General features: G+C 40.3%; 1 protein-coding gene and 1 long non-coding RNA gene across 7 annotated transcripts in view; one reads left to right on the forward strand and one right to left on the reverse strand.

Annotated features, from left to right (window-relative positions):
* Window positions 1-1,358: 1,358 nt before the first annotated feature.
* Window positions 1,359-14,461, reverse strand: LOC111922846 (uncharacterized). The gene is made up of 5 exons (XR_002860756.2): window positions 11,425-14,461; window positions 11,002-11,130; window positions 4,281-4,380; window positions 3,833-3,947; window positions 1,359-2,029 (listed from the first exon to the last, which is right to left on the reverse strand). It is a non-coding gene; the product is annotated as an uncharacterized LOC111922846 (long non-coding RNA).
* Window positions 14,445-24,226, forward strand: part of AP1S2 (adaptor related protein complex 1 subunit sigma 2) — a 31,532-nt gene continuing 21,750 nt past the window's right edge. For 4 of the 6 annotated variants that reach the window (XM_086880016.1, XM_086880019.1, XM_086880017.1 and 1 more), the window contains exons 1-3: window positions 14,504-15,148; window positions 16,128-16,306; window positions 23,461-23,569. In XM_086880016.1, coding sequence (XP_086736142.1) covers window positions 16,128-16,306; window positions 23,461-23,569 — 288 coding nt within the window. In that variant the 5' untranslated portion in view covers window positions 14,504-15,148. Of the gene's footprint in view, window positions 15,149-16,127; window positions 16,307-23,460; window positions 23,570-24,226 lie in introns of all 6 variants that reach the window. The other 2 variants (XM_086880014.1, XR_015284182.1) reach the window with 2 other exon arrangements.

Below are 24,226 nucleotides of genomic sequence, written 5' to 3' on the forward strand. Positions count from 1 at the left end.
GGTTCCCACAGACAGAATGTTGCGATGAGAGCTGCAATGTATCTGTAGGTAAATACAGGTGCAACTTCAACTTAAATAGCTTACATGGAATGTTTTCCCAGAGGTTCAATAATATGAGCTCATGTTCTAAAAGACATGTCACATACATAGAATATAATACATACAAGCTTCTCAGATTCCAAAATGAGTGGATCTTTGCTAAGGTTAATAATAATAACTCAAAGAGATAGATTAAATAACAAATGCAATATGTACTTCCCTTACTTAGGAGGTCTTCAAGTTTAAGCTGGATCATTTAGGATATTCACACAAGTCCCATAGCTACCTTTCTGACCATTATGCTTCTTTTGCCACTGAACATCAGCCTGGCTGACATGGAGAGTTCTGTGGTTAAAAGATCTTCCCTTTCTATGCAATGCACAGTACAACCCTGGTAATTCTGCCTTTGTAACTCCACATTTCATATTAGTATCACATCAGTACTGTTACAGATTATAATGAAAATCTCAGAAGCCACAGACCAAACCACCTTTTCTGCCCATGGCAGTAGTCTGTCAACATATACTTATTTAATGGGACTTCAGCTTCTCACCTAAAAAGCCACCCTCCAGATACATTTTCCCTTATAGATGTTTTATCCCGACATTTCTTCCTAGAGAAAGATTGTATTTTCTCCTCCTTTATGCATCTATCATTTGTGGTACAAGACTTGTGAAGGTTTTAATATTTGTTCTGTTTTAACATGGTCCATAAGCACATTATTGTGACACAGAATGTGTTTCAGTTCCAAATGCATACAGCCTGGGGACAAATCAGGGACACAGATGTATCTCAGAAATATTCCAGAGACTGGCAACATTTACTATGTGGTTTGTAAGAAAATTTTCTACTTACTAAGTAGATCCTTCCTAACTTGGCTGCAAAATTTATTAGAAGAATGAGATTTAGGAGATGGTACAAATGCTATTGTTATGATCAAAGAACATCTTTAAGCCTTAAGGTGCCTGAGGATTGCTCTGGTTCTACAATGGAACCAGTGGATCTAATCAATTAGTAAAATCAGTAACATCTCTTCAAAAGGATGTAAGGAACCCTTATCAAATGAGTATTGGTAGCATCAGACTGTACTACAGATCAATTGGCCTATATTCTTCTCTCTTTCCTAAGCAACAGGGAGAGGTTGCACTACACTGCCTGATGCCTTGTGAGGCTATCTGGAAGAGAGGCTAGACAGTGTTAAAGGAAAAAAGGAGGTATTTATTAAAAAGGCCTCCAAAGGATACACCTTGGGCAGTCCAAGAGCCTGGCTGTGGCTATACCCAAGATGGACCCAAGGTGGACTCAAGCTGGATTCTGAGTCATGAGTTTTCACACTTTTATTAGTTTTTGTTCATTTACATTATTACATTATGAACATTACATCATGTTCATTATTAGGGTTAATTGTCCAATTACAGCTTCAGGTTATGAAGTCCCATCCTCCCAGATTGCTCTCCTCAATTCGCTGCTGCTTGTATTTTTTGGGCCCGAAGCTGCAACAGTGTCCTTGGTTCTCAGGCTGGAAAAGGATTGTTTTGTCTAACTACCCTGTGAAGAGAACTTGCTAACACCTTCTGTGAAGTTCAGGGTTATATACTAATGCAGTACAGAATCTGGAAGATATGAAACCTATAACTTAAGACATCAGCCAATAACAGAAATATTAAACCAATGCTGAGACTGCTTTTGCATATCCACAGTATACAGTTAAGGAGATAAAATGTCAAAAGACTACTTTAGATGAAAAAGAGAGAGCTTCTCTCTGTTTCACTTCCAGCTGCCACTCCTGTGGCAATTTCAATCCAAGGTGCAGGTGTTGCACCAAAGTGGTGGTGAGGATGTCCTGTGTGATTCCCAAGGGATGGAAGCATGGACAGCTAACTCTGTGCAGACTTCTGCACTCACAAAACCCACAAAACCAGTCTGGGTCCACAGAACACCACTGGATACAAAAGGAAGAAGGAGACCATGAAGCCCAGTGCTTTCATATCTGAAAGAAAAGTATGAGGACATTGTACTGAAACCCTAATTTAGCATGTAAACATTCAGATTGTATTTGCACAGCGCCTAACACGCTACATTTTGGAAGGTCTAGGGACCAGAAAATAACACTATTTTTTTTTCTAGGAAAGATTTAAATAAGCATTCTAGAACTACTTTAGCAAATTTATTTATTTATTTATTTATTTATTTATTTATTTGGCATTAATGTGCTGGGTAGCTTCCTTGACTAAATAAAAATGACCTAATAAAAACATCCAAATGTTTCAGATGACCCTGTGGGCCTTAAAAGAGGATTATCATCTGATCATATTATTTAAGCATTTTTCAGGCACAATTAAGAAAACAGCAATTGGAAAAGTATTGCAATTGGGACAGATAACATTTATATGGTATTTGGGCTGATGGGAGACTTAAAAGTGCTGTTTGTTACGCTACAGACGGTTATGAAACAAATGATCTGGCTCTAACATAAACTGTTAAACTGAAAACATGCCAGAGGGAGACAGCTGCCAGTACATTAAAAAGTCATTTTCTCAGAAAACAAAGACTTAAACCAATCATTTTATAAACATATTTCTTTGCCCAACCAGATTTTGGTAATTCTAATGGTTTGCCTACTGCATGGAGAAATAAAATAAGCTTTTGCTCATATGATTTGTCAGGAATTTCCAGTTCAGAAGAACAGATGGTGCTAAAAAATTGAACAAGGATAACAGAATTATCAGGCTTTCAACTACATAATCCATTCTTTCTACACGTTTAAAATGGAAGCAATGAATATCACAAACCTCTGACCACAGCCAATCCACAGTTTGCATTTACATGACAACATTTCCCAGTGTTGAGGAACAAAGTTTGGAGTAATTTTCCCCAGATTTGTGACAAAGATTTTGGATTTTAAATTAAAGACATGGCTAATCTTGCCATTGATGCAAATTTGGACATCCCTGTTAAATTGCTGAATGCAGGGATTTACACAGCATAAAGACTCAAAGCTACACTTTCCAAACAATCTATGCCATATTTCATGCTGACCCAGGTGATTGCCTGGACAAGTCTTAGGGAAGTTGGGCACCCAGACAAAGGTCAAAGCACTGTCTTTTCCTCAAAATAATTTTTTACTTTCATAGCATCACCCAGACAATTATTCATGGATTCCCCACTCCACTTCTGATATTATGTCTGTGACCCTCAGCCAGCTAGGGAAACCAGAGATCCCAAATTACTCTGTCCTTCTGCATCTGCATATTCAATAGGTAAGAAAGTAAAGGTAGGACTCAAGTGTAAAAATTTGAATTCCCAGCTGTCATTTCAGAAAGTAAAATAAAATAAAATAAAATAATATAAAATAAAATAAAATAAAATAAAATAAAATAAAATAAAATAAAATAAAATAAAATAAAATAAAATAAAATAAAATAAAATAAAATAAAATAAAATAAAATAAAATAAAATAAAATAAAATAAAATACTGAGGTGACCCATTACACAGACTGCTGTGAGTCCCAAGAATCATGAGTACTGAGGAGACAAGAAATCTCAAGTTCAGTAATTCAAGCCATGGAATTAATGAGGAGAGAATGGGGTGGCTTTACAACCCTGTTAATGTCCATAATTTGCTAGATAACATATTTTCATTTACTTTGTCTTTCACATTTGTTCAGTGGGCCACATTTTGACAGAACTATTGTCACTTATGTTACCAGTTACTTTCTAAAAGGTACAGTTCCTGCCATTGTTCCATAGAAATTATTTTTATTTTCTTCTTTTTCTTGCTTGTTATTCTAACCTTTCTCCGTTCCCTTCTAATTTTCTTCCCCTTCTTCCATCCTTTTCTTCATTTCTTCTTTCCGCCCCTCTTTTCCCTTTCCTTTCCTTCTTCCTGTAACTAAAATCTTAGCCTACTGTGGAAAGAAAAATGAAAAATTTTCTGTATGGATTATAAAGACCTAGAACTCAAACCATAAGGTAAACCTCTTTTGTATTTATTTCTAAATTCCATAATTTGGGTCCAGGTTTCTGTGGGCTTTGAAAACATGGAACTGATAACAAGGTCACCACTTGGATTTAAATCCAGGGCTCTCTTTACAGCACAGTACTGAGAGTGGCAGGTGGCAGCCATGCACAGACACAATTTGTTAAAGCAATAATAATGATCACCACTCAGCATTCCTCTCTCTCCAGAAGTGCCAACACTAATGAAAATGTAATCTGATGTATTTTAAATATGTCATTACCAGGTACTTCTAAGACAAGTCTAACAGCACTGGCTGCATCCACCAGCAGCAAGGCCCACAGCTTCTGCTTCCCAAGAGATGGCAAGGCACTTGCTCCACTCTGCAGCAAAGGGAGAAAAGGGCAACCACGTAAGTCTGCCTGCATGGTGTCTGGTGAATCTTCCTTTTTCTGATATGGACATGTTTGGCTCTGCCTGGTTTTGGAGGTATCTGCCCTGTGTGGGTGGGAGATCGTCTGTGCTCCCATCCAGGAATCAAGAGTCTCCCAAACCCCAAAATTCACCCTGAGCCTCAAAGCTCACCTTGTGCCCCAGCCAGGCACTGCCCCTTAGCACAGCAGCATCCCTGGCATCCCCCCCCGGCCAGCTGCTGCTCATCCCAGCTGAGCAGGATGATTCAGCACTCGGTGGAAGGTAAGTGGAGATGCTGCCAAAGTTTCCAAAGCACTGATGTCTACACTGGAGAGTTTTCAGGGCTCCCAGCCAGTTTTCAGCCTGCACACATCCATCATCTCCTCCTCAGTCTGGCAATTTCAGTCTGGAGCTGCTTTAAGACCCAAAACTAACGCAGTGCCTGTCTGTTTCTAGGACTGGGTAGATCTGCAGTGAGGGTTCAGACAAGCCAGTGTCAGTAGTCCTGCATCCCTGACCCACAGCCCTGTCATTCCCAGGCATGCCACGGCTCCCATGGGTGGCACAATGGCAGGTCCTGGCACACATAGAGGTACTGGCTCAATGCTCCACTACACACGAATGGGTACAGCAATAACGAGTCAATGGGAGCATCAGTCACGCTGTGACATGGAAAAGTTCCCACGTTGGGCTAATGTGCAAGCTTGGAGCTCCTCAGCTCTGAGGGGGGACCTCAGCAAAGTGTACTGTGGGCAAGCATCGTATCTAAACATACACAGCGTGGTCTTATATGAAACGTGCTGTGGAATGTGGCAAGTGACACAGAAAGAATATTTTAAAGCACATCACTCCTAATTTAAGAGATTTTCTTATGAAAGTTGTTTTTAGCGCACATATAAATGAAAGACAGAAAAGGAAAAAACCCCTTTTATTCTCAGCATCTTAGTAATTTAAACCTAATCAATTAAATCAGCATAAACTACAACCTTTTAGTTTGTATGATGTTGCACATTGTCACTGTAGAGAGAATTTCCCCAGGAAGAACAAAGGAGTGCAAATGTACAGTCAATAACACTTTCTCAGACACTGATGTGCACTCACACCACACCAAGTCTGAGGCCTGGGTTTCTGAGGCCGTCAGACAGTGAAATGATGGTGGTACACTCTACTCTGAGCCACCTGCAGTGACATTCCCTTTAACCAGCAACTACCCTTTTCCTTACCACTTGCCAGCAAAGAAACACGAAAGTATGCTTCACAATAAATGTTTACAAATCAAGCATTCCTGTTTCCATTTTTAAATCAGTGTTTACTTATACTGTCCATCCTTTTTATGGTGATAAAATTGATGTTTTCTTCTATCTACACTGGCATCACTAGTAGTTTCGTCCAGCTGCCTATGAAGAGATAATCTTTATTCTTGAATTTGTGAACAAATTAAATATTTGAGAGCAGTCCAGCTCTCCGTTTCATTAGGAGGTATACCAAACTGTATATTCTATATGACAATTCTAAATGCATTATTTTTAGGTGTAAGGCCTTCTTTGGGGGAAATTAAGCTGAGACCCTCATTTCTATCTCTTTTCTTCAGACAGTATTTTTTAACCAAAGTGTGTCACAGACACCCTTTTGAGTAGCCACCTTCATCTGTCAGCCATCACCCCATCCAAGCCACCTCGGCTGTTGTATGAAAAGGAGGGTAATGTGGGGAAAGAAGAGACTACCTTAGTTCATCTACTAAATGTGCTGTCTTAAAAAGAAAGTGGTGAAATTATACCTAACTAGCACCTAAGGTAGTGTTGGCATATCTAGTCTCTAAAAGCTGTAATAACCCAGGTGCACTGTGTACATGGGAGACAGAACTCTTCTGAAAACTGTTGTGCACAGAAGTATCTGTCAAAGCAGGCATCTGTGATGGGGAGACCACTGATCTCTAGTTTTGGACAACCATGCTGCTTTCCTGGTTTTGCACTATTTCCTTTTTCAGCTACTTAGCTGTGATGAATTGTAATGGGAGCCATTCTGGGTAATGCAAGTGAGAGTGGGCTGAAGCAGGCGAGCTGCTACATAAATTGGGCTGTTTGTTACAGCTTTTAAGTTGCTTAAACAGCCACACTGATGAAATGTTGGTAACCATCTGCTACAAACATTTGTAAATAAATATAAACCTAAATATTTACTGGCTTGTTGCTCTGTTTCAGGCATGGGTCTCTTGTCTGCGGAACCTTTTTAAATTTACCTGTACTTTATGTACAGGCCTAATTTTTTCAGACTGTTTAGCTACCTTGGGGTAATTTCACTACACTGTTCTTTGATACCACTCCATGCAAATTACTCATGACTGAATGGAGAGGGAAGATGCATAATTCTGAAGACAATTGTGATGATGATTGATATAATTTATCAGTGTCAAAGCAAACTGTAAAACTTTGAATTATTTCTTCATGAAAGACTGGTTAGAGATATTATTTTTAAGCTTTCTTTAAATCAATTTATTCTGTAAATCTGAGCAAGTGGGACAAATTTGATCTCTTTACAGAAGGAAGAGATTTTATAGCATTTAGGAGCCCTATCCAAAGCTCAGCTATGTTTGGCTCTATAGAAATAAGAGATAGAATTTTGAAAGTCTGAATCTTTAGTTTTGGATTTACATCAGGGTTGATTGTGTTATACACAACAGTCCTCATTTCAATGCATCCTATTCAATGCTTCCTCTCTGGCTTGTGATCAGATAATATCTCTTTTGTTTCCATAACAGATGCTTAATGGGAAAAATATTATTATCAAAACTGTACTAGAAATCAGCTACTGGATACTTCTTCAAGCATGTACCACAATAAATGTTATTTGTCAAGTGCCACTATCATTTAGCACCAGATTGCCCCACGGAAAAAAAATGCTGCTCACTCTCAGATCCACTTTCCTTTCTGACACCTTTGTCTCTGCAACAAAAACTGCCTCCAAGCTGAGAGTGCTCTAAGAAAAACCCACAATTTGGGGAGAGTCTTCAAAATATTATGAAGAAATGAAAGGACTTGAAAGCTAGATTTTTCTGTTAGTGTATTACTTTCTGGAAAGGGGTAGTTGAGGTTTACAACACGCTTTTACAACTCCTCCAACACACCAAGGACTGTGCCCGTTTTAGACATCCTTTGTCTTTTATTGATGATCTATATTGAGTTATCTCTTATGTGAACAAGACTTCTAAATCGACTGGTGAGATGGAATGTAATATAAATGTCTGTTAATTTTTTTTTAAAAAAAAGTTCAATTATTCCTTTTCCACTAGACAACTAGATCAAATATGAGCATAGCTGTATTATTTTGCACAAACCAGTGATCTTTTCATTTCCTTTCTTACTTCCACATGATTGCAATGCTTCTGAAAGCTGCCAGGATGCATTAAAATCATTCATGAATTTGTAATAAGGGTCTTGGGTACCACTAGGCAAGTATTTTGCAGTAGAAAGGATACATTGCCAAAGGATTCATCCTTGTTAATAGCATACTCTGTACTTGTGAAACACTGGCCTTTCAGACTTAAGTAAATAATTGAATGTCCTTTTGGCTCTGTTCCACTAATAACCCTCTAGAATAGCACAGAATCCTAAAGTCAGAGAGTAAATGGGGTCACATCTTGCTGGGACAGTCTTCTAAGTGTATTTGATATCCTGCTGTATTAAATAAATCTTCATTAAATAAAAAGTGAGGCTCGGACTTGAACAAAGTGTTCAAAGAGGTAGGGGGAGCTACTTGTTTATTTTACAGTGATGTGAAAAAAATTTTAAGATTGGCATTAATGGAGTAAGAGTGGAAGTGTCTCTGTCTGTGTGTGAAAGTACCAGAAGAAGCAGTTGGATGTGTTAAAAAGTTATGTGGACAGAGAGGAAGAACAAACTGACCTAAAGATAGGGTATCAAACAAGACAAAGAATGAGTCCAGGGCCAAAAATATACACTTTCATGAAATTCATTGATTTGTGAAGAGTGAAACAAAACAGTGAGGCGAAGTACGGTGAAGGCAAAGTACTCCCTCCTAGAGATATAAAAAGCAAGTTCAGAATCAGTTCACTTGCCAACCAAGAAGCCCAGAGGCACAATGAGGAATAACAGCATCCTTATTCTCTGTGTGATCACACACATGATCTTGGCCAGACCAATTAAAAACACACATTTTGGTATTTCCCAGTATGTGGGTGTGAAAGCATAAAAAGAAAGAGTCAACAGTTTACAGAGATTTTGTTTATAAAATCACATTCCCATTCCATGAGACCCTGTGCTGATCTTTATCACACTCTTTCCAGATGCACTCTAGTTCTTCAAAATCTGTCAGAATCTCAAGTTCCCAGGTAAATGATGCACATTTGGTGGCAAGATGTTTGCTGTCACTGCTGTTCTGCAGCTTTGTGAGGGTTGCACTGCAAGGATTGGCTTCACAAAGCCGTGGCAATAGAGGTGGTCTAGGCAGCTTGAATGAGAAATCACATGGCTAAAATTGTCACACGTGGACACAGCCAGCACAATATCTACACATCATTTAAATTCTCCTTGAGCCTTGACTGTCCCAGTTTCATCACCTTAAAGCACTTCAGCCAAAGAAGAGAATGGCAGTAAATGAAGACCTTACAGATTGTGTGATCCCTTTATGGTAGTGGCAGAACATGCAGTATATTTTCTTTAAAACAACAGAGGAAGTTATACTGAGTCTGCCAGAATGATTTGAAATAAAAGCTTAGTGTAATACTGTAGAATCAATGTGGAAGTTTGGGAGATTTATGAGTTTGATTATAACATGAAAAATTCTGGTTTCAGGTTGCCATCTCAGAGTCAGAGTAGTTTCCAAGTTTTCATGAAAAGTTTATACATGCTTAAAATTAAGACACTTGCTGTGGAAGTCTGTATCTCCTGGCTACACAAAGCAATATGCCAATCCAGGAAAGTCAGAAGTTGGAAATTGGATTATCTCCTTGGTGCAAAAAGCAGTACCTCTTAAGGTATGTTAGATCAGTCTCCACACACAGATAAAGAGGCCTTACAGGATCACCAGTTGGGCCTGTCTCAATGCAAGTACAGAAGTGGATATAGTGGATTTAGGATGACCAAACTGTGTACCAGAAAACCTGTTGCAGTGTCTTCCTCTGAATGTGTCTGACATTCTAGGTGTCCAATCCGAAGTCATGCCCTGGTATATTAAAAATATTTCTTCATCCTGGGAAATATTGAGTAATTCTGCACAAGCCTGTCCTTCATATGAGGGGATGGATACAGCAAGCACATTAACCTGCAGCATCAGCCACTTCAGAAACAGCAGTGGCAGCAACTGCTTTCTTAGGACTGCCAAAGAATGAACAAGATATACGTGAGATGCGGTACTGAACAACTCTTTAAAGTATTGATGCAGTCTTAGAAATCCCAGTCTCCTCTCCTTTCCTCTCTCCATTTCTCCCAGCAACTTCCTTATGAGGCTTAAAATTCAGATTTCCTCACACACTTCCTTCAGAAACTGTTCAGGTTCTTGCTCCACTATGGCAGAGTTTGTAGCAGTGGAGCAGGAAGCATTAGCAGTTATAACAACCTCTTCATAAATGTCTGCAGTGCAGTTATTTTCTTCACTTGAGGCTTCTGAGTACTACTCCAACAAAAACGTGGACAAACAAAAGATAAGAACATGACCCAAGTAAGAGAGAAATCTGCTGCTCACTAGCCCAACACAGCCAATGCTGACAGATGGTTTGTGAATGTCCTATTCAAATGGCTCCTGTGTCTTGCACCAGGCTGAGGCTAATAAATATGGTAGCTAAGAGGTAGCCCTCATTGACTGGCATTTACCATACTCCCTTGCCTCATTTCTACATATCTAGACAGTTTCAAAACCATGGTTTTATTTCCCAAAGCAAAGGTCACATGTAAGGCATGGTTTAGACTGTAATTCTCATAACCAGGCTGCACACTTCAGCTTCAAACTATTCCTTCAGCTCTGAAAATTCAGCTTCAGGGATAAACCTCCATGATGATCATTTTGGAGCTGTGCCTATCACACATGTAACCTGACATCTGTGTTCCTGAGAACCATATGTGTCTGTTGAAAACCAACTGTGTTTCAAAGAAGACATGCAAGAAAAGAAGAAAAGACAGAGGAGTAAGGACACCAGCCATGATCTGATGATTTAACAGCACCTAGTAATCAGGCTACTAGATTGCACTTAATAGTCTATTATTTCATCAAGAGGGATCACTCCATGTAAAAAAAATTAAAAAAAAAATTAAAAAAAGGAGCACAGCAAAACTGTCATTTGTGGTCTCATTTCTACTTCCATTGGTTCCATTGGGATTAGTGCTCTGCATGAATCATAATGGGACACTGATAGCTTGGCTTGAGTGCTCAGACAGCACATCAGGGAAGGGAATTGCATATACTAACGTAACATCCTGTTTGAAGGCTTAAGAGGCAAAAATCCAGCACTAATCACTTCCAAGGGTAGTAACTCAGTTCTTATTGCCTTCATAATGACTCCATAGTTATTCAGTCAATGGAAATGTAGCCTGATAGTGAGCATCAAGAAGATAAATTAAAAGTAAAATGAGTCTTACACATCAATGCCCTACTTCAGCAGAGGACTGCAAAAACACAGCATGTACTCTAAAAGTATGTTGCCCTCTTCTGTAGGGTGCTGAGATGGCTGAAAAGGAGGCAGGAGCAAACCCTTCCTTTACTAAATTCTGTGTGAAGAAAAGAAAAGCTGTTAAAATTTTGTAAGTGAATTTTCCATTGTAATTAATGAATAGTTCATGTTATAAAGTTCATGTTACCCATCATTTTGGCTGAGAGTGAAAACACAACAAAATCATTTTATGAGCTTCAGATTTGGCAATAACAACATGCACGAAGTGCCAAATGCCAGGAGGTTGGCCTTATTAATTTATGTATAAGAGCCACTATTCGAGTCAAAACAACTAGAGTCTAATTAACTAAAAGCAAACAAACAAACCTACCGAAATTGACATAAACCATACCAGTCAAATCCAAGCAAATTTGATCTTGTTTGATGTAAACTTCCTTCCTGATTCTCTCTCCAGCTCCAGGCACTTCTCTTCTGTGTCTCAAGTCATGCTGGAAATAACTTACAAAGCAAACACCTGGCTAAGGACCCCAAATGTCTTCTGGTCAATGAACATATCCCCCAAAGACTTGCCTTACATCTAAAATGGAATATAAAGGATTCTACAACTATACAAAGGATTCTACAATTATAGCAGCTAACAAAAAATCCATCCAAAATAAATCAGGGGATTATCATCAAGCTGGATATAAGACAATGAACAAAAGCTAATGAACAGAAGACTCACTGTGTCAAGTCTAAAATTAGACTGCATTGACATCTGCACTGTCACGGGTTTGTGGAATACTCAAAGACATATTGTTGTAAGCATCATATATATCTTTATCAATTTGATAATTAGCACTAGTTCAGTACATTGCTAGTTCAATGGGTAAGTGACAGGATAATTTCATACAGGAACAAATGATGGATTTGGTATTAAGAGGGACAATTAGTGCAAATTGTAACACTGAAAAAAAAGTGAACAGCAAGTCTTCTGAAGCTCCTGAAAGAAATGGTAGGAACAGAAGGGACAGCATTACTTCTGTCACTGTCCCCTGACACAGGTACTCAGTCCTGAAGCCAACTCTCTCAGTCACCTGTACAGCCAAAACCAGTCTTGTTGGCAATACAAGATGGGGCAAAATGCCAGCATAGGAAAAGAGATGGGAACGTGGAGGTGGGAATGGAAGGAGAGAGTTTAGATGATCTGAAACTCATGACATGGAATCACACCTTAAACTGCTTAAAATAAGCAGGGTCATTTTGAGAGAAATGAGTTTAGGAATGATCGTATGAGTGGCAATCCCAGCAGGCTTGAGAACATTGCATCCTCTGAAATAGAGATGAGGAGGCAGGACAGACTGTGGAAGACAGAAAGCTTCTGCCAAGTTGGACCTGGATACAGTTTCCACCAGTGCTTCCACCATGTAGCACTGGTCTCACATGCCTTATCAGAGCACCTGAAACTGCATATAGCAGAGCGATTCTGCCCAGGAGACATAATGAAAAAACTCCAGGCTACAGTCTGAAGAAATCCAGCCAAGTAAAAGAGAGAAGGGAGAAAAGTAGTGGAACAATTGCCCTTGTATCACTGTATGAAATTATAAACTGTAAATGGGCAGTAAAATCTGGCAAAAAAACCACAAACCAAAACAAAGAAACAAAGAAACCAACCAGGATTGAAAAAGAAAAAAAAAATCTGAAGCTGAAGCTTTGAGACATTATGCCATCAAAACACAGACATTTCTTGAACCATCTGGGTGGTTTGATTTCAATCAACTATGTATTTGCAAAATGTGTGGTTTGATCCATATGCAGAAATATTGCACTGAGCTGGGAAGTGACAAATCATAACACAGGTCTGGTGTAACTCCTTCAGAAATTCATTCTGGAGCTCCTGTTACCATAACGATGCTAATAAACTGAAAGTTGCACAAATGAAGAGAAATAAAAGTTGGTTTCTGGTTCAAATTATGATTTAGGAGGTTTCAAAGCCTCTGATGTGTACATGCACTCAGAGAATCAACAAATACATGATGCTGAATTCAATGAGAAAAGTGCTGATTAGGAAAGAGATTGTTTATGAAAGTTTTCTGAAAAACAAGGAATTCTAGACCATGGAATAACCTCACGGGAAAGAAGCAGAACTGCAAAGCTTGGCAACTACTGAGGACAAAGTAACACCCCGGTGTAAGGGCAGACTCTCCGAGGTAACAGATCTAAGCACAACTGTTCTGTGCTTGATGAAAGGCAGGTTAACATAAGAACGGGACAGCTGCTCAACGAACATTAAATGTGACAGGAACAAGCCCCTACAACAGCAGCTCTCATTTTCTACATGACCTCTAATACTGCAATTGCCTGATCCATTCAGCTTGGTTGCACAAACGCCTCCTTGTCCCCACGACACTTCATTCTTACAATTACAACCTCTTCTATAAAATCAGGAATATATCTGCAGTTTTCCTCAAGTGCAATTTATATAGCATTCCTTGAAATGCCAGAAAATTGGCTTTTCTTTCAGACCATGCACATTTTTACACAAAAGCATCTCCAGCCCCAGTTTCTGCTGCCATAGCCGTTTCGTAGTCAGAAGAATGGGCGCTAATTTAAAGTGTCAATAATAGAAAGTAATAAAAGCGTGACACATCCTGAGGCGCTGTGAGCTGCTCCTGACGGAGAGCCGCTTTGGGAGCACGACCCTCTCCCGGGTTCTGCCGGTCACTGTCTCACCATTATCGGATCAGCCCGGTCAGATTTGCTGTTCATTTACTGCTGGGGGGTGGTGGTGAGCAGCGACGATGCTGAGAGCTTTAGGTGTTTGAAACATTTTCTTTTACAATTAGGTTCTCCGACTACGGCTTGCAGAAACACCGCTCTGCTTCTTTCAACTAACTAGTGTGTTTTCAGCCCATCTCCATTAGAATTTTAACACCAAACCAATCCACAACAAAACCAAAACCAGCCAACCAACCAAACCCCCAATCCGATCTGTTTCAGCACGCAGTCTCTGTAGATGCACATGAATGATAATTTTAAAACCAAGCATTAATGTAACACAACACCGCTAAGTCCGCGTCGGCGGCTGGTCCTGCCAATCTAATTGCAGCTCGTAATCAGGGTGACTTTAGGGGAAAAACTCCCCCTTGCAGGGACAATCCCCTCATACGGTGGGTCTCTCCAGAAGGACAATCCCTTCACAGACTCAATCCCCTCAGAAGGATAATTCCCTTATAGGTTGGGCCCCCTCAGAAGGACAATTCTCCCACAGGCTAGGTCCCCTCAGAACGATAGTTCTCTCACAGGTTGGGCCCCCTCAGAAAGGCAATTCTCCCACAGGCTGGGTCCCCTCACAGGCTGGGTCCCCTCACAGGCAGCCCAGCTACTCCCGCCCAGCGCGCGCCCCCTCAGCCTCCGCCCCCCTCCCTCCCCGCCCCCTTGGCGCGCACGTGCTGGAAGCAAACACCGCGCGGCGCATGCGCGGCTCGGCCGCCCCTCCCTTACTCCCCCCCGGCTCGGAGCTGGCGGGGCCGGGGGAGGAGCCTCAGTCTCCGGGCGCCTGATTGACTGATGTCATTTCCCCGGCTCCGTGCCGCCCCAGCCCATTGGCTACTTACGGACCGCTATCTGCACCGCGCCGTCTGGTTGGCTGTTACCGCGCAGGCCATTGGCCTATCGCAATTCGGGCCACGCGGATTAGGGCATCTAAACCCCGCCTCTTGCTCCAGCCCCTCCTGCCGCCATCACCAGCTCCGCCTTCCCCGCCCTTTCCTGCCTCCCATTGGTCCAGAACAGCTTCGCTCCTCCCGCCCTCCCGCGCGCTGAGCTCTCCGATTGGGTGACGGCCGAGCTCGCTCGTGTCCCCCCTCCGCGGCAGCTGATAAAGTTTTGTTCGAAGGCGCTCGGGCCCCTCCCTCTCCAGCCCGGCCCCGCCCCTTCTCGGTCCCGGCCCCGCCCCTGACCTGCCCGAGGGGGGCGGCCGTTGAGGCGCGCGCGCGCTCGCGGCGGCGGCATCTCCCGTCCCCTCCCGACCCCTCCCTCAGTCCCGCTCGGCGGCCGCGGCGGCAGCACCCTTGGTGCGGGTCTGGGCAGCGGTGCCTTCTTCTCCGCCTCAGCTCCGCTATCTCCCGGGCACGGTGAGCACAGCCGCGCGGAGCCGGGCTCGTCTCCCAAGCCGCCCGCTCCGCGAGGGGGGAGCCGGGGCGGTGCTGGGGCCGGTGGGGAGGCGAGGCGGGATGTTGGGCGGCTGCGGGGCTCTGCCCGCGCCCTGGCACCGCGGAGTCGCTGCGGGCGCGGCCGCCGCTCGTCGCGGCTGGCGCTGGTCACGCTTGTCACCCGGGACCAAGCTGGGCTTTCGCATCGTATTTCATGTCTGTCATATTGCCTGGGAAACTTCCTCAGCCCTATACAACTTCGAGCGAAAAGGCAAAAGAAAAAAGCCCAAGCCATTTCATTTAATGCTACAGCTGCTGGAAAACACAGCCCGGCAAGTTCCTCTTAAAATACAATTGCAACATCACTCCTTTAGAGGAAGCGAGACCTGGAACATAGGACCGCAGGGAAAGCACTTAATCTCGCCTTTTGTGTAACGTGGGAAAAGACTGGGCTTTTCTGTGCCGTAGGACTCTCCGCTGGGAGGTCTGATGCCTTTTAAAGTATTCCGAGGCTTTTCAGAAAGATTTTAAGTGCAAATTGCTCCTGTAAGGCTCTAATTCGGTGAATTGGAAATGAGGTTGTGTATTGGAAGAGTCTGCTGTGCAGATTTTCTGTCATTTTGGGTAGAAAAGGCAAATAAACCATAGTGGTGCTGGACGTGGCTGGTCTGAGATTGGGGTATATTCGCTCGCTAGCCGATGGTTCTGACACCGCTTTCTGAAACTTGTGTGCGCTTTCTTCTGCCTTTGGCTTGACTGACCTTGCTCAGCAGAATCCTTTGTATCATTGCTACTTCCAAATCTTGTGTAACATCTGCCAGTGCTATAGAAATATATAATGTAGTATAGGTTTTGGATGTCCGTCTTGCTTCCTATTTGGTTTTTCTCAGAGAGAGATCTTTTTGAAACTCAGAGACTGAGATTAATGCTTTTCTTCTTTCCCCTCCTTTCCATTCAACAGATGCAGTTTATGTTGCTTTTTAGTCGCCAGGGGAAACTGAGACTCCAGAAGTGGTATGTCCCATTATCTGACAAAGAAAAGAAGAAAATCACAAGGGAACTTGTTCAAACAGTATTAGCCCGCAAACCGAAAATGTGCAGCTTTCTGGAATGGAGAGACCTGAAGATTGTCTACAAAAGGTGGTTCTGTCTCACTGACCTCATAATTACCATACATTACAAACCGTGTATTAAGTAGCAAGAAAATAATGAAGGTTGTTTTTGTTTTGTTGTTGTTTTTTTTTTTCCCTTCCCTCTGCTGGTTACAGAGAAGACTGACTTTTCCCTTGAATCTAATTTGATAACCAAGCAGGAGTTATTCATGTGTGGAAAATCACTCATGCATTTAGAAATGTACTGAAGAAATGAGCTTTCCTCTTATTTTCATAAGGAGTGGCAGTGCTTCTTGGTACTCTGTTTAGGTTCACACAGTACATACATGCTTCATATTGGTACACATTTCAGATTTAATAAGTGATAAAAATTTTATAAATATTTACCTCAAGCAGTGGCTTCAAAAATCACCTGAAAATGTAACTTGCTCTTAAGGGCTCAAAGAAATAAGGAAGTAATTTTTTGAAGTATTTGGTGATTTTTTGTTGTTGTTGTTTTTTGTTTGGTTGTTTTTTGTTTGTTTTGTGGTTTTGATTTTTTTCCTGTAAGTACCAAAAGGGATTTTTCATAATTGAAAACATCATGACCAGCTTTCTTTCAGTGGAAGTAACGTATAATTTTCTTCACAATAATTTCATTTTCCAGTTGTTTCCTAATAATTTCCTAACAGTATTTGGCAAGCATTTTTAAGCTTTGTGCTGATCTTTGGAATGTATCATGGTGTAGTGGCGTGACCATAATTCTTCTCCAGAAATAACAGTAATCCTCCTCCTGATGTGGTAGGCTGCATCTCTTCCAGCTAAAGGTGGTGCTACAAAGCTTTGAGTTATCTCTCTTCCCTAGTTAGTTGTAAACCTGAGAAGGTTGATGCATTCCTGTTTTCTCATGGAGATGGTAGATAGTTTGTGCCCCACAGTAAATATTATTTGTATTCCCTGTAGATAGGACAGAAAGGACTGGACGAGAAATAAGGAGTTTGTAACTCTTTTCCAGGATAACAAATGGGTAGTATTAAATATGTTTAGATGTTTTAAGTGCTGCTCTCATATATACACTGGTTTGTGTAAAGACATGTATGTGAGTATTGCTGGTCTGCCTAATGCATGTAGTTCTTCAGCGTGAGGAGGAAAGAGGAGACACAATGCATGAGGCTGTGCTGATAGTATATACAGTTTCTTCTGCCTCTCGATTTCCTAACAAAACTCCTTGAATGTGTATGTGGACAAGTTTGCTCAAACACTTGCTGTGCTTCCTTCTGTATTAATGCCTGCAAGTGCCTTTTCAGCTGGGCATTCATGGGACACTAAATCAGAAAAATGAGGCATTAGTAGGCCAGTATGTTTCCTTCCTTACCCAGGCTTGAACAGCAGTAGCTGTTCTGGGGATGATTCCACACAGCTGCTTTCCCTCCCTGTTTGTTGCTGTTAACAACTACTTGCCATGTCCTTTTGTGTCAAGGGAGCTGGTGGAAATTTGGGTGGGATTGTGAATTGCTGAACGTTGTGGTGCTGTTGCATTTCACTGATATGTTGTGGGTCCTGTGGTCAAGGAGAATGAAGAAATTTGCTGGGAGATGTCTACCTTGGGCTAAAAATGGTCTAAATACTGCAGTCTGTCTGCTGGACTGCTGGTGTGCACAGCTGACTGCAGTAGCTTATTTCACTCTCTGCAGACCAGTCTGGCACAGAGAGCCTATGAAACTGATAAAGATGAGCTTGTACCAAGCTAATGAACATCTCAACTTTTTTTTGACTGAAGCATCACCAGAAGGACTAGGTATTAGAGGTGATAGTTTAAACGTCTGTATCTGGTAACACTGATAGCTCTTAGGTCTGTAGGACTTGTTCCCATCATTGCACCATAATTAAGGATGATGAGCACAAACTACTATGGTTTCTTTGTAAAGGGTGACTTTTTGTAGCTGAAAGGCTAGTGTCTAAAAGAGAAATACACCAGAAAGAACTCTGTGGCTTGTGAAATTGCAAAAGGTGTTCCCAATTCCTCTTAAGCATCTCTAGAGGATCTCTGCTAAGATTTGTTCTTGTCTGATCTATTGCTGAGAAGGATCTGAACCTGCTGGTGCAAATATTTTTTAGTATAAGTTATAAAATACGTGCCTATTGCTATTTTGAGTCTTAAATTATTGGAATTTAAGTGCTGATTTTTGTTTTTGCTGTTTGCTGTTTTTGTGTTTATTGTTCACATGTAGGAGAATTGAACTTCAGTATTATGAATATGAAATATTATGAATATGAAAGATATTGCAGCTCAAAGAATGATTGACAGTATCAGAAGTATATTCAGGGGCCTCATCATACCTTTTTGCAGGAACAGAATGAACTCAAATGCAGAAGTTGGCAAGACAGTAGGTTTAGCTCCCTTATGATACTTAACAATCATTAAGACTGTTGGACTATTTTGATTAGCCTCCTTAACTCTGTAGCATTTAATCTTTATAGGATGTTTTCTGAATCTTCAAGGAAATAGATCTTAAAATTAATCTATATGTAGGTGATGTTGCTTTTATTTCCCTCTGGTTTCATACATGCAGCATTTATAATGGTTGCAACATAGGCTCAGTCATTGCCTTGTGAAGTTTTTTTTCTTTCAGCACTACAAAACACAGACGGAAAGGTTCCCAGCTTTTGTCATGGTGCATGAATTGGCTTATATGTATTCTGTAGCTGTTTTGGAAGATAAACTTCTGGTGTCTATCAGCCTGAAAAACTAAAAGGAGGATGTGAGCTTCTAACTTCAAGAAGAATAGAGATTTGAAGTGACTTGCTGGGAAAATAAAAAATTAAATATGGGAAGCCAACAACAATTATACTTTATGAAAATAGAGGGGGAGTCATCTGCAGACAGCTGATTAGAAACTTAAACACAGCTTATGTGCTTGCTCTTTACATTTTGTCATTTAAAAAGTAACAGTGGTTTTGGAGCATATAGGGTGGAAGTTCATGCAGCTTTCCCCCTGTGGCAGAAAAAATGTGTTAAATGTTAAAATTTATAATTTTGCTAAAGAAGGAACTTAGGATGTGATTTTTTTTTTTTCTTTGAAGACTTCTCTATTTTATGTTCTGGTAATATGAGTTATTTTCATTGTGTAGTATATTGCAGTCAAAATCAGAACTTGGAGAAGAACTTTTTTATATAGATTTTATTTTGTTAGCATTTAGCTAACTGCATTCACGGGACTTATTGTTAGTTACTTACTTGATTAAGGAATTAATTTGTGGCTTTGCTTTTATGTGTCAGTGTGGAACTGTATTTGGAATGTGATATTATGAAACTACCATAGCTTTTGCTGCTCTTGATGTGGCAGTTGTCTTTTGCGTTTGCACAACATAAGCATAATCTGAGGTTATGAGGTTAAAGACTTACAACAGAACAAGTTTTAAAACTTTCTACCCTCCCTCCACTGAAAGAAGCAGTGAAAGAGCCCATTGTGCAGGTATTGTGCCTCTTAAAGTATTGTGAACTGAAGGTACAGCCATGTGGCCAGTGGCCCAGCTTGGCATCATCCCTCTTTTTCCTTACGTGTAACTTAGCAGCCAGTTGTACCTCTTAAAAAGTATTACTCTGCTGTTGATTAGGTAGCTTTGTAAAACTGGCTGAATACAATGATTACAGTGAATTAGATACTTGGGCTTGATAATTTTAATTAGATCAGATTTTTGTTCAGGGTTCTAGCTTGTGTGGCATTAGGAGGACCTCAGTATGAAGAAGCAACAGCTTTTTCTTTGAGAATTAGCAGTATCAAATTCTTGTTCATTTTGAAGCTGCTGAGGGCTATAGCCTTGCTGAAATTAGAAACTGGAAAAGTGCTTCACTTTAGTAGACTCTGTCCTGGAGCCTCAGAAGTTCATCTTTTATTAAAGAAATGTGTAATGTTGTGGGACAAGAAAAAAACCTTTTGCCAGGCACAGCTTATTGGTGATTCCAATTTCCACTGGGTCAGGTATCAGCAAACGACAGATTCTTGGGCTCATTAAGCACTTGTATGCCTTCTTGTTATTATTTAATTCAGTTCTGTTTGTACCAAACTTTGTAAGCTTTAAACTTCTGCAGTTAGGATCTACATGCACAGTGACTTAGGTGCTGACAGACTTACGGCTTGTTTGCAGGCTTACCTGCTGACGAACTTCCAGGGATGACTTCAAGCACGTGTTCTCTCATCTAGGAGAGCACCACTGAACTGGTAGGATTTGCAAGTTGTGCTCTGCCCACAGTGACCTGATCTCTCAGCAGAATTACTGAGCCTGGCTGGGAGAGAAGAGAACTACATAAACATTGCCTTCCTGTTTTGAGCCTTCCCACTGCTGAGTTACTGCAGCTCTTGAGAAGAAGATGCATGGATTTGTTTCCTATCAAAAAAAAAATCCAGAGGCCATCTGTCTGAAGGCAGGAATTTGCATAAGTATTTATACCCGCTGTGTTACCTTTTTGTTCTTTAATCCTGTAATACATTTTCAGGTGGCTTTGTGCAAACAGTTTTTGGTCTCTCTGGTTTTGGTCCCCTTTCTGATAACTGGAGGATATTTATTATAAAATATTTTTGTAAATGAGGGTAAGCAGTTGAGTTGAGTCTGAAGATTATTTTAATAATACTTAGTGAGATAAAAAATATCCTGACAGCAACAGGAATAAAAAAGGCAGAATGTTTCTTACAGACTGCACTTTATTTACTTTTGGGTATGTGCTTTTCTATCAGGGTTTACCTTTACAGTGGGTGCATATGAAAGGTTTCTGTCAGGCTCATTAGGAAGAAGCTGTTTCTGCAGAGCAGAAATCTTTTTGAGCCCGAGTAATCTACTTGTCTTTGTGTGGATACTGTTCATGTAAACTTCTACAGTTGGCAAAACTTCCAGTTGTTTTCTTATTTTCTGAAGCCCTTCCTTCAGGGGGAAAAAAAATTAAAATAACGCCTTTGAGAATTTGGATCTGAAACATTCTTTGTAGTATGCTTATGCCCTTTGGTATGACTTGTTTATACCCTTCTGCCATTTACCATTCAGGCTTATTAAATCTTCATTTGTTTTCTTTTGTTGAGTAGTGATCCATTAGTCATGGTTGCTACTTAAAAAATAAATACCCAAATATTCTCTGCATATAATAATAGATACCCAGGCCTCTGGTACCACTGAGTAGTTTTTGTTTCTTGGTCTTATTTCTCTAGAACTGCAGTTGGCAGAGCTTGAATGTGCAGTCTGCTCACTAGCTGCCAAATATGATCTTTTGAAAGTATGTTATGTTATCTTTTAAATGAGGGCACTGAGAGTAGACCATTTTCTCAGTATTTTATATTGGTCTCCCTCTTTCCCGTCCCCCCTTCCTTTTCCATAAAATAGTTTGTGCATCAAGAGAGACTCTTAAGTACTAGGGGAGCAGAGAGGGACTGTCCCATGTGGGTAGAATTTGAGTCAAATTTGATTTGATAAGGTCTGCTGGTACATGGTTCAACTTGTGTTTAAGCATTGTAAGGAAACAGTATAACTGCACTTAATCATAATCAGTGCTGCTCATCTGAAGGTGATGAAAGGCTTTGTTTAGATGGATTTGGCCTGAGTGCTGGTGATTAGTGTAAATGTCAAATAATGTGTCAATGCTCTTTTTTGCTACAATGAAATATGATAGTGTGGAGCTTGACTTAGAAATTCCTCAGAAGGTTTGAAAGCACATTTTTTTCTTTATAATATTTCTTTCCAATATTTGTAAAAATAGTTTAGGTTCCTAATACTGATTCAATATTGCAAGCTACTACAAAGACTGTAAATGTCCTTGAAAAATTAGTGAGGCATAAACAGAGCAATGTAAAATCAAAAGAACTGTGCTCAGATAGGACTTCTGATGAGCTGATGAATCCCTATGGTGAATAGATGAGAGGAAATGAAGGTGTCCTTCAGTAGATGTGCCTTCCTCTCTTCTGCCATCATGTTTTGTGGTAGGATAGGCAGCAATATTTTAGAGTAGTTTAAAGATTTTTGTATAAAAGCTATTCCGATTAATCTTTCATCTTGAAGCAGTAGCAATTTGATTTGGAGTAGAGTGGGAGAAGGGGGGACTTTTTTAGATCATAAATGGTACTGGATAGGTGTCTAGGAGGCAAATCTCAACATAGCTGAAAATACAGCAAGGATTTTTCAGAACTTCTAGCCAAAAAGTCTGACAAGTCCCAGCTGATATAATCTGTGTAATGTTTAAAAGATTCATGGATTTCTGTCTATGGGAAACAACTATGTACCTTAGGCATTCACATCTGAATGACTTCTTTTTCAGTAGGGCTGGCTACTCAGGAGTGCTTAATGTGGCCAGTTGTCTCCTCTAAAGAGGCAAACAAAAGCTGGTTTTGGTTCAAGTAAATTAGCAGTTACAACAGGTGGTACTTGAAATCTGGTTTGTGCCATGTGAGACTGAAAGGCATATGGTTTTGACATGTTTGAAAAGACTAAATGAGGTTTTCAGCTTTCATTCCTGCTTTGTTTTTTTTTTTTTAATCAGCTCTCTTTAAACATGACTTGAACAAATGTATGATAGAGCACAGTAGAATTGGATGGTCTTTGTTAAAGTGGAACTTGATCATATCTGAAGTGACAACTTTCCTGTCTTCCAAGATGGAAGTGGATTGCTAGAAACAAACTGTTTGATAGCCTCTCATCAGTCTGATGCCAGGACAGTTAGTAGGGATTGAGTTGTTGACTTAGTGGTAATTGGGGTGGATGATATTTGTGTTGGAGTTTTTTGAATTTTTGTAATTCTCTATAAAGACTAAACTTGAATTCCTAATTCAGTTTATCTTTCTTGAGGCATTTTCTGTGGTTATTAATATCTATTTATAGCTTACATGATGAAAGTTTAACATTGGATCAGTTGATTAATATACTGGTGTATGGATGTTACAGGCAGAAAAGAAAGTATCTCACCTCAGAACTCTCCCATTACGCCACAAAATAAAATATATTTAGTTTTCCAACTGCCACTTTGGCTGTTTCAGTTCTGTCAGCTTGTACATATGTGTGTCTTCTGGTCTTTCAGCCATTCTTTGGTATGACTTGGTTGTGATTTGGATTACCAATATGCTGAACTTGAGTATAAATGACTGCTGAGAACATGCTACTGCTCAGGTGCATTCATTTTGCTTATGCTTGTATGCTAACATCAGGATTATGTTGTTATTACAGATATGCAAGCCTCTATTTCTGCTGTGCTATTGAAGATCAGGACAATGAATTAATAACTCTGGAAATAATTCATCGCTATGTAGAACTTCTTGACAAGTATTTTGGCAGTGTGAGTTAGTTTCTCTGTACTTTGTAATTTTGTTTTATGCCCACAGCACTTTTACAGGAACATAACCAACTAGTAATTGAAAAGGTGCATTTAATATATTTTGCGTGGCTTGCTTGGCCAAACTAAACTGATGGTTGCCTCTATTAAAATACAATATTTAATTCTTGATTTGGAGAAGAACTGTTATCCATCTGGTATTAATTACCCCTATTTGTTTCATTTCATAGTACTCTTACTTGGGGTCACATAAAACCTTACTCTTAGCAAGAAGCTTTTCTTCTCCCTGGCACTGCTCTAGTGTGAGCACTTCTTACATCTTGCTTCCAGAGGAGGCAGTTGGTTGTGAAGTGGCAGGAATGGTAAGGAAAGAAAGAGACATCTGCTTACAGCAAACACAAACATCTGTAGTAATGTACATGAGCTCTCCTAGAAAAACTGGTTCTCGTTCTGCCTTTCTTTGTAGTTTTTCTGACTATGAAATACACAGACTGAACGAGAAATTTGAGATTATTTGTTTTCATATCTTTCTGTAAGATTGCATACTGCAGGCAACAAGATAACTTTTATAGGGAATATTCTCTTGATCTTGAAGAGCTGTCTTACAGACTGCTGTGAATTGAAGCCTTTTTAACAGTGAAAGCTTTTCAGAGGTTGCTG

This window comes from Cyanistes caeruleus, chromosome 3 (genome assembly GCF_971803275.1).
Source record: "Cyanistes caeruleus chromosome 3, bCyaCae1.hap1.1, whole genome shotgun sequence".
Lineage (NCBI taxonomy): Eukaryota > Metazoa > Chordata > Aves > Passeriformes > Paridae > Cyanistes > Cyanistes caeruleus.